We start from the raw sequence: 9,777 nt of genomic DNA, 5'->3' as shown, positions 1-9,777 counted from the left end.
TAGTCAAGGTTGATGTCAATTCTCTATTGTGCATTGATCCTATAGACCCCTCTACTCAAACCAGCTGGCTGCCTAAATGAAACAGGGTCATATGTGGGGCTTTATTTGTTTATTTACAGTATTTGCAAAAATGGCAGGATACAAACATTTAGATTTTTCCTCTCATCTTTAAGAACATCCTGGTAGGTCAAACAGGATAATCAAATGTTATGTCTGGCACACGGCTGGCTGAGTGGTGACGTCAGAACCAGGAAATGAATAACACACAGACAGATGAAATGAAATGATGAAGGCGTTTGCTTGCGCCGGTTTATTATTTACGGGAAAATAAAAGGTTTTAACAAACACAAAACACAGGACGCGGCACTTGCGGCCAAAATAAACAGACAAACAAAATGAACAGACACTAACAAACAGGGACTGTGCTGGTCCTCTAGCACCACGTAGCAATTGCTCACTTTCTCTTTCTACTTTCTCTCCTCACTCTCTCCCGTTCTTTCGCCCTGAACACACAACCCTGAGTGAGTGAAACGTGCACCTATATATACTGTTGTGCCGGGATTCAATTACTAATTAATTATTATTAATTATAATTAATATTAATATAATTATTCACGTGAATTAATTATGTGCAATCTCGTGCTCACATATTAAATACTTTAAATGCACGTGAAGTGATGTGCCATCCTCGTACCTAAATACAATTATACATTTTAAATAACTCGTGCTGCACACACCCATTTATATCCTGTGCAGCCAACTACAATACACCAACATTAACACACCACACGCAACATACAACACAGAAATGCACACAGGGGCGGGGCACATTGCCACATATACCCCCCCCCCCTTGTGCGCAGCACACATGGCCTCAACGGCCACCTCCCCCCTTAAAAGCCCAAAAGTCCAGCACAAAGTCCTGGGCCAGAACCGGAGGCTTCAAGGGGCCCACAGGTGGCAATGTTGCCAGTAGCCAGGCTGCTACTGGCCATGCTGTCAGCAGACTGACTCCTTCAGCCGGGGCCGTCCTGGCAGCGGAAAGGCTGCTTGGGGGGTGGTCTCCTGACCTCCCCCCTTCTTCAAAGTCGACGGCTCCCCTTGGTGGGGCTCCGGCCACAGTACTTCCGGCAGCGAAAGTGCTGCAGTGGGCGCAGGTCTCCTGACCTCCCCCACGATCTCCGGCAGCGAAACTGCTGCTGGGGTTGGTGGTCTCCAGGCCTCCTCCCCCTTCTTCGTGGCCGGCAGCTCCCCTTGGTGGGATTCTGGCCACAGTACTTCCTGCTGCGATGCGGAGCAACAAGCAGCCCCAGGCGATGCGGAGCAACAGGCAGCCCCAGGCGATGCAAGGCAAGCATCCTTGGGCGAAGCGAGGCTGGCATCCTTGGGCGAAGTGAGGCTGGCATCCTTGGGCGAAGCGAGGCTGGCATTCTTGGGCGAAGCGAGGCTGGCATTCTTGGGCGGTGCCAGAGTCAGGACCAGTCGTGGTGCTGTGGTTGGCCACTGTGGCAGTGGCGGTGCTGGCCCTCTTCATAGCCGCTGTGGCTGGGCTGTTTTCCGCTGTGCTCCCCTCAGCAGACTATGCAGTGGTTGCTGAGGAATGCCAGCATCAAGTCCTGGTACTTTTTCTTGTGAAGGGAGAGGCAGCTCCTGCACCTCTTCCCCGGGTGGTGATGGAGGCAGAGGTAACTCCTGCTCCTCTCCTCTTGGGGGTGAAGATGGCGGTCGGGGAAGTGATACCAGCAGGCATTGACCCTCTGCTGGTGGAAGTGGACCCAGCAGGCATTGACCCTATGCTGGTGGAAGTTGCGGAGGTAGAGGCAGCTCCGGCTGCTCTGCTCCTGCAGGTTAAGGTGGGAGCAGCGTGTAGTCTCCTGGCGACGGAGGTGGGAGCAGCGTGTAGTCTCCCCCTTTTGCAGGGGACTGGTGTGGCTCTGCCTTTCTTGCAGGGGACTGGTGCGGCTCTGCCTCTGAAGGGAAAACCAGCAGGCATTCTTCCTCTGTTGGTGGAGATGGGGACAGCAGGCATTTTCCCTCGAGCCCAGTGAGGGTGCAGGCAGGTGTGGCTCCTCCTACTTGGAAGTCAACCTGCTGCATATCGGCAGCCAAGTAGTTGATTACCACGGCTGCCGGGTTCACAAAGGGCACTGGGTAGTAGTGTTGTTCCCAGTGTTCCCAATGTTCCCCATCTCTGGCCCACAGCAGGTCAGCATTGGGAGGTCCTCCCAGTTCCACTCTGGGTCCGACACCCAGTCCAGCATCTCCTCAGAGGATGGGAAGGGCTCCGTCTCCTCCCTCCTGGGCTGTGGATGCTCCGGGACCTCTCTCCACACCTGCTGTTGCTGCGGTTGCTGTTGTTGCTGCTGCCGCTTTTCTTTCCTTATTTTTTTTTACTCCTCCTCCCTACCTTGGCTGGTTCCTCCTCCTCCTCTTGGAAGGGGCAGATCGCCTCTGTGTGCCCAAAGACCCCACAGGCAAGGCACCAGCCTTGGTCCTCGAGGCCCCCGAGGAGGTCCTCCAGGTCCCGGCAGCCGTCTCTCCAGCCTTCTATTTCCCCCTTTTTTTTTTTCAAAAGGGGAAAGAATTATTACACTATGTAACACAATTTTTGTTCCTGGGTAGTAAGTGTTATTTCCTAATTGCTTATGCCTCAAAAGTATAGAAAATGGCTATTATTCCCCACAAACTTTGCTTTTGTGACCAGGACAGTGATATTTTGAAATTTACCTATTTCCAATGAGAAAACGGGCGAATTTGTGTCTTTTCGTTCACATAAAGTCAGAAAAAAACAACATATGAATTCAAATTAACATGTATTTATACTAAAGTAATACAAAAATGACTACAAAAGATTTAGAAGTGAGTAGTTTTTCGAGATTTACGATTATACTGTAAATCACTTTCACGAATCAGCCCCCAAATGTAGTCTCCCATCATGTTCTCGTTATACTGTCCTTGGTAGCGGCGTTCAAAGTCCAGTATATCCTGGTGGAAGCGCTCGCCTTGCTCCTCCGAGTACGCTCCCATGCTCTCCTTGAATTTATCAAGATGAGCATCAAGGATGTGGACTTTGAGGGACATCCTACAGCCCATTGTGCCGTAGTTCTTCACCAGAGTCTCAACCAGCTCCACATAGTTGCCCAGGAAGCCCCGAACCACTGCGACAAAGCTGTTCCAAGCCGCTTTCTCCTTACTAGTGAGCTTCTTGGGGAATTCATTGCACTCCAGGATCTTCTTTATCTGTGGTCCGACGAAGACACCGGCTTTGACCTTTGCCTCAGACAGCTTAGGGAAGAAGTCTTGAAGGTACTTGAAGGCTGCCGACTCCTTATCTAGAGCTCTGACAAATTGTTTCATAAAGCCCAATTTGATGTGCAGTGGTGGCATCAGCACCTTCCGGGGGTCCACCAGTGGCTCCCACTTGACGTTGTTCCTCCCCACAGAGAACTCGGTCCGCTGTGGCCAGTCCCGCCTGTGGTAGTGCGCCTTGGTGTCCCTGCTGTCCCAAAGGCAAAGATAGCAGGGAAACTTGGTAAAACCGCCTTGGAGACCCATCAGGAATGCCACCATTTTGAAGTCTCCTATGACCTCCCAGCCGTACTCATCATACTTCAAGGCGTCCAGCAAGGTCTTGATGCTGTTGTAATCCTCTTTGAGGTGCACCGAGTGAGCCAGGGGAAGAGACGGGTACTTGTTACCATTATGGAGCAGCACGGCTTTGAGGCTCCAGGATGAGCTGTCAATGAAGAGGCGCCACTCATTCTGGTTACAGGCGATTCCGATTGCCTCGAACAGACTGGTCACATTGTGGCAGAAGCAGAGCCCATCTTGATGGTTGAAGAAGCTGGAAAAAGGTTGGTGACGCTTCCTCTGATCTGCGACGTGCACACTTTCATCCAACAAGTTCCACTGCTTGAGCCTAGACTTCAAAAGCTCGGCACTGGACTTGGTGAGACCAAGATCTCTAATCAAGTCATTGAGGTCTTTTTGGTTGGGGTAGTATGGGTTTCTCTCCTCAGCTCCACCTCTGAAATTGTCATCTGGATCTACAACGTCTTCCTCGCTCTTGACTTGCTGCTCTCTTCTAAAGACGGCTGCTCTCTCTCCGGAGGAGTGGGTACGGGGAGCTCATGGCAGTGTGGCACCGGGGCGATGGATGAAGGAAGGTCCGGATACGTGATAGCAGGTGCATTCTTGCCAGTCCGACGTTTGGAAGGGTCCACCATGCAGAAGTAGCAGTTGCTTGAGTGGTCAGTGGGTTTCCGCCATATTCTTGGGATAGCGAACTTCATGGCTCTCTTTTCCCCTCTGTACCATCCTACAAAAATACATTTATTTCACCCATGACTAATGTGTAAGAGATTCTCGCAACATTTTTCATATATGATATATTTTTTCAATAACATTGAAAATTGTAAAACATTTTAAAATTAAAAACTTTTACAATTTTAAAAATTTTAACAAATTTTATAACATAAAATTCCGAGCAACAATTGTCCACCTTACCTTCCAGAGTTTTTTTGCAGTGCTCGCAGGTGAAATTAGGTGCCCAGGGTTTGTCTTGATCCCCGACAGGCATGCCGAAATATGCCTTGTAGGCCTCACACATCTTAGCAGATGCTTCCACGGAGAACTTTTTCGCTCTTGTCATGATAAATTGGCCGCAGACATAGCAAAATGCGTCTGCCGGATGCTTGCAGCCTCTTGATGCCATCTCAGAAAAATGCAGATATGTATCCACTTAGGCAGCTGGAACTAAACTGAACTGGTGGGCTTAAGGCCCCTGTATTTATACTACTATTTATATTACTGGAAAGTTCTAGAAAGTTCTAGAAGTTACTTCAAGTTTACTCAGCACTGAATCTATCTGGAATGTTCTGGAAAATAGGTAAATTTCAAAATATCACTGTCCTGGTCACAAAAGCAAAGTTTGTGGGGAATAATAGCCATTTTCTATACTTTTGAGGCATAAGCAATTAGGAAATAACACTTACTACCCAGGAACAAAAAAAAAAAAAAAATTGTTACACGGTAATCAGACACACACTGGGGCTGATGAAGCTGTGTGCAGTGATCAGAATCAGAGAGACTGAATACTGGGAGGTATTGTTCACATATACTGCTGCCTGATGTATCCTGGTTATATTCTGCCTGTGTTAGATTTGGACTGGGTGAAACGGCTGTGCGATAGACCTGTTTCCATCCCTGCCTGCTTGTTCATTTCTCAAGTAGCTTTGCTCTGAGGGCTTTTGTTTGTGCTTCTTTCCTCTTCCTCATCAGAGTCCCAGAGGCAGCAGGAAAAATGGAAGAGTGGGGGAAGCCAGGGGGACCCCAATCTCTCCATCCCTCTGCTGTTGATGAACAAGGTGCCGTCCGGGTTCGAGGACGGAGACAAGGTCAACGTGGACATGCGTCCGGAATCTGTAAGAGGGACGGGTGAGGTCTGATGCAGCCTGTGTGTGTGTATTGTAGCCTGTTTGTGTGTGTTTCTTCCTCAGTCTAATGCAGTGTATATGTAATCTTGAATCTGATGCAGTGTGTGTGCGTTTGCTCCCCCCTCTGCAGTCCACTGAAGCGGACTATGAAATGGTGCCAGTGGAGGCGTACGGCATGGCGATGCTGAAGGGAATGGGCTGGAAGGTGAGAGAGGGCATCGGCAGGACTTTCAAACAGTGAGTCCCCAAGCATCAGTCAGCCTGTCTGTGTGTGTGTGTCTGTGTGTGTGTGTGTCTGTCAGTCAGCCTGTCTGTGTGTGTGTCTGTCTGTCAATCAGCCTGTCTGTGTGTGTGTCTGTCAGTCAGTCAGCCTGTCTGTGTGTCTGTCTGTCAGCCTGTCTGTGTGTGTCTGTCAGTCAGCCTGTCTGTGTGTGTGTCTGTCAGTCAGTCAGCCTGTCTGTGTGTCTGTCTGTCAGCCTGTCTGTGTGTGTCTGTCAGTCAGCCTGTCTGTGTGTGTGTCTGTCAGTCAGTCAGCCTGTCTGTGTGTCTGTCTGTCAGTCAGCCTGTCTGTGTGTGTCTGTCAGTCAGTCAGCCTGTCTGTGTGTCTGTCTGTCAGTCAGCCTGTCTGTGTGTCTGTCTGTCAATCAGCCTGTCTGTGTGTGTCTGTCAGTCAGTCAGCCTGTCTGTGTGTCTGTCAGTCATTCAGCCTGTCTGTGTGTGTCTGTCACTCAGTCAGCCTGTCTGTGTGTGTGTCTGTCAGTCAGCCTGTCTGTGTGTGTCTGTCTGTCAATCAGCCTGTCTTTGTGTGTCTGTCAGTCAGTCAGCCTGTCTGTGTGTGTGTCTGTCAGTCAGTCTGTCTGTCTGTGTCTGTCTGTCAATCAGCCTGTCTGTGTGTGTCTGTCAGTCAGCCTGTCTGTGTGTGTCTGTCAGTCAGTCAGCCTGTCTGTGTGTGTCTGTCAGTCAGTCAGCCTGTCTGTGTGTGTCTGTCAGTCAGTCAGCCTGTCTGTGTGTGTCTGTCAGTCAGTCTGTCTGTGTGTGTGTCTGTCAGTCAGTCTGTCTGTGTGTCTGTCTGTCAGTCAGTCAGGATGTCTGTGTGTGTCTGTCTGTCAATCAGCCTGTCTGTGTGTGTCTGTCAGTCAGTCAGCCTGTCTGTGTGTGTCTGTCAGTCAGTCTGTCTGTGTGTGTGTCTGTCAGTCAGTCTGTCTGTGTGTCTGTCTGTCAGTCAGTCAGGATGTCTGTGTGTGTCTGTCTGTCAATCAGCCTGTCTGTGTGTCTGTCAGTCAGCCTGTCTGTTTGTGTCTGTCAGTCAGTCAGCCTGTCTGTGTGTGTCTGTCAGTCAGTCAGCCTGTCTGTGTGTCTGTCTGTCAATCAGCCTGTCTGTGTGTGTCTGTCAGTCAGCCTGTTTGTGTGTCTGTCAGTCAGCCTGTCTGTGTGTGTCTGTCAGTCAGTCAGCCTGTCTGTGTGTCTGTCAGTCAGCCTGTCTGTGTGTCTGTCAGTCAGCCTGTCTGTGTGTGTCTGTCAGTCTGTCTGTCTGTGTCAGTCTGGAATTAAAGCAATAGGGTCGATACAACTCAAGTAGCTCAGATTCCTGACTCCTGATCATTTCAATAATAATAATAATAATAATAATAATAATAATAATAATAATAATAGTAGTAGACTTCATTGAGGGGAGCTGTGAACCCCAGGACTGGCTGAGTTTCAATCCCGGCTCATTCTCCTGGTTCCTTCTCCAGGGATGTGAAGCCCATAGAGCACCAGCTGCGGCCCAAGGGGCGGGTCTCGGAGCGGACCGCTCTGCAATCAAGGACCTGGATGAGAGCCGACCCAAGCGGCCCCCCAAACCGGGGGAGGAGAGTGCCCCGGAGGAGCCCCAGGGGCTGGTGACAGGATCACGTATCCAGCAGCACGAACCAGTCATTCAATGACTGACACGGCTGGGAATCAGACTCCCGCTGCACAGCGGTGTGATCCATTCCTGGTTTCACTATGAGTTTAATAGTAAGACACACCTGAGCTTGTTACCTAGACAGACTGGGGGCTGATCAAGCTGGTAGTAAAACTTGGACTGGGTGACACTGCTGTTCAACGGGAGTCTGATTTCCATCCCTGCTATTCTAGTATAGTTTGGTCTAATGATATTAAATTGCAATTACAATAGAAACACTAAAAGAAACTTAAGAAATTCAATAGCAAACGTTTCCACTAGAAGTCTCTCAGTTTCTAAATAAACAGTATTAACTGTGCAAATCTCAGATTGGTTTTATTAACACAACAAAAGCAGAATCTCTTTTCCCAGAGAAGAGGACAGTGAAGAATCATAAATAAATTGCGCAGACTTTGCAGCCGGACTTGAGCTGGAAGGACAGCCAGACAGAAGCAGTTCTATTTTGAGTGCTAACATTGTAACAGTGCAGAGAGGACACACTCACTGAGGTCTCTGCTGTTCTTCTCATACTCCTTCCTGTTGACCAATCGCAGGCAGTACTGGCTGACTGTCACCGTCTTTCTACCAATGGCGAGCCTCACTATGACTCTGGCATTGTCTGGATCCACCCCTTCAATCTGAGACAGGGAGGGAAATCGGAACAAGCATCTCAGCCTGTCTTTTACATTAGCGGACCATTATTAATAATAATAATAATAATAATAATAATAATAATAATAATAATAATAATAATAATAATAATAATTACTGCTGCTGCTTCTGCCTTACTTAAGATAGCATTCGATAGTCCAGGATTACTGCTAATCAGAATTATTATTATTTATCTCTTAGCAGACGCGCTTATCCAGGGCGACTTACAATCGTAAGCAATCTGAGTTAGTGTTGTGACAGGCCGTCTGAGCAAAGCCCACAAGGAGAGGAAGAAAATGAATTCAATAAGCTTTATTGGCATGACAGGATAAACAAGTTTTACCAAAGCAAAATTAACATACAAACAAACAGGTACAGTGTATAAACAGACACAATGAAAAAAAACAATTTTCAGTGCAGGTTAATTTGTTTCTCTTAGACTGTGGCAGGCAGTCACATATTCGGCAGCTAGTGCCCATGTTATCCCCACCTCTCCTAAAAATATTTGTAGTTTTTCAGTTTCTGTGAGGTGGGTGAAGTCACTTCTGTGACTCGTGAATTTGGGTAAGAATGTGTCCTTGACCAGCTTGTATTTCGGGCAGTGCAGTAGGAAGTGGAGCTCTATCTCTCTCTCTCTCTCTCTCTCTCTCTCTCTCTCTCTCTCTCTCTCTCTCTCTCTCTCTCTCTCTCTCTCTCTCTCTCTCTCTCTCTCTCTCTCTCTATCTGCGTAAAACGACGCACAGTGGTAAATCATAGGGAAGCATTGTAAAGCACAGAGAGATCTGATAAAGCATAGGGAAGCATTGTAAAGCACAGAGAGATCTGATAAAGCATAGGGAAGCATTGTAAAGCACAGAGAGGTCCGGTAAAGCATAGGGAAGCATTGTAAAGCACAGAGAGGTGTGGTAAAGCATATGGAAGCATTGTAAAGCACAGAGAGGTCTGGTAAAGCATAGGGAAGCATTGTAAAGCACAGAGAGTTCTGGTAAAGCATAGGGAAGCATTGTAAAGCACAGAGAGGTCTGGTAAAGCATAGGGAAGCATTATAAAGCACAGAGAGGTCTGATAGAGGATAGATATTTATTGAAAAAAACTTCTCCTGTGAGCTCCGTCTTCATACCGATCGCTGATACAGCGAGGGTGTCGCTGCACCGCACCCAGCTGCTCCTGTGAGCTGCAAATTCATAACGATCGCTGATACAGCGAGTGCGTCGCTGCACCGCACCCAGCTGCTCCTGTGAGCTCCGTGTTCATAACGATCGCTGATACAGCAAGTGTGTCGCTGCACCGCACCCAGCTGCTCCTGTGAGCTCCGTGTTCATACCGATCGCTGATACAGCGAGTGTGTCGCTGCACCGCACCCAGCTGCTCCTGTGAGCCCCGTGTTCATACCGATCGCTGATACAGCGAATGTGTCGCTGCACCACACACCCAGCTGCTCCTGTGAGCTCTGTGTTCATACCGATCGCTGATATAGCGAGAGTGTCGCTGCACCGCACCCAGCTGCTCCTGTGAGCTCCGTGTTCATACCGATCGCTGATATAGCGAGTGTGTCGCTGCACCACACACCCAGCTGCTCCTGTGAGCTCCGTGTTCATACCGATCGCTGATACAGCGAGTGTGTCGCTGCACCACACACCCAGCTGCTCCTCTGAGCTCCATGTTCATACCGATCGCTGATACAGCGAGTGTGTCGCTGCATCACACACCCAGCTGCTCCTGTGAGCCCCGTGTTCATACCGATCGCTGATACAGCGAGTGTGT

General features: G+C 48.9%; 1 protein-coding gene across 1 annotated transcript; it reads left to right on the top strand.

Moving 5' to 3' along the window:
- The first annotated feature begins 2,178 nt into the window (after nucleotides 1-2,178).
- LOC117414365 (G-patch domain and KOW motifs-containing protein) lies at nucleotides 2,179-7,363 on the top strand. Its single transcript, XM_034024158.3, is given in 5 exon segments — nucleotides 2,179-2,347; nucleotides 5,281-5,423; nucleotides 5,566-5,672; nucleotides 7,172-7,209; nucleotides 7,212-7,363. Coding segments are annotated over 5 exon segments (609 nt in total).
- Nucleotides 7,364-9,777: the final 2,414 nt, after the last annotated feature.

The sequence above is a fragment of the Acipenser ruthenus genome, chromosome 30 (genome assembly GCF_902713425.1).
Source record: "Acipenser ruthenus chromosome 30, fAciRut3.2 maternal haplotype, whole genome shotgun sequence".
In the NCBI taxonomy this organism is placed as follows: domain Eukaryota; kingdom Metazoa; phylum Chordata; class Actinopteri; order Acipenseriformes; family Acipenseridae; genus Acipenser; species Acipenser ruthenus.
Note: the sequence above shows the minus strand (reverse complement) of the source record. Positions and strands in the feature narration are given on the sequence as shown.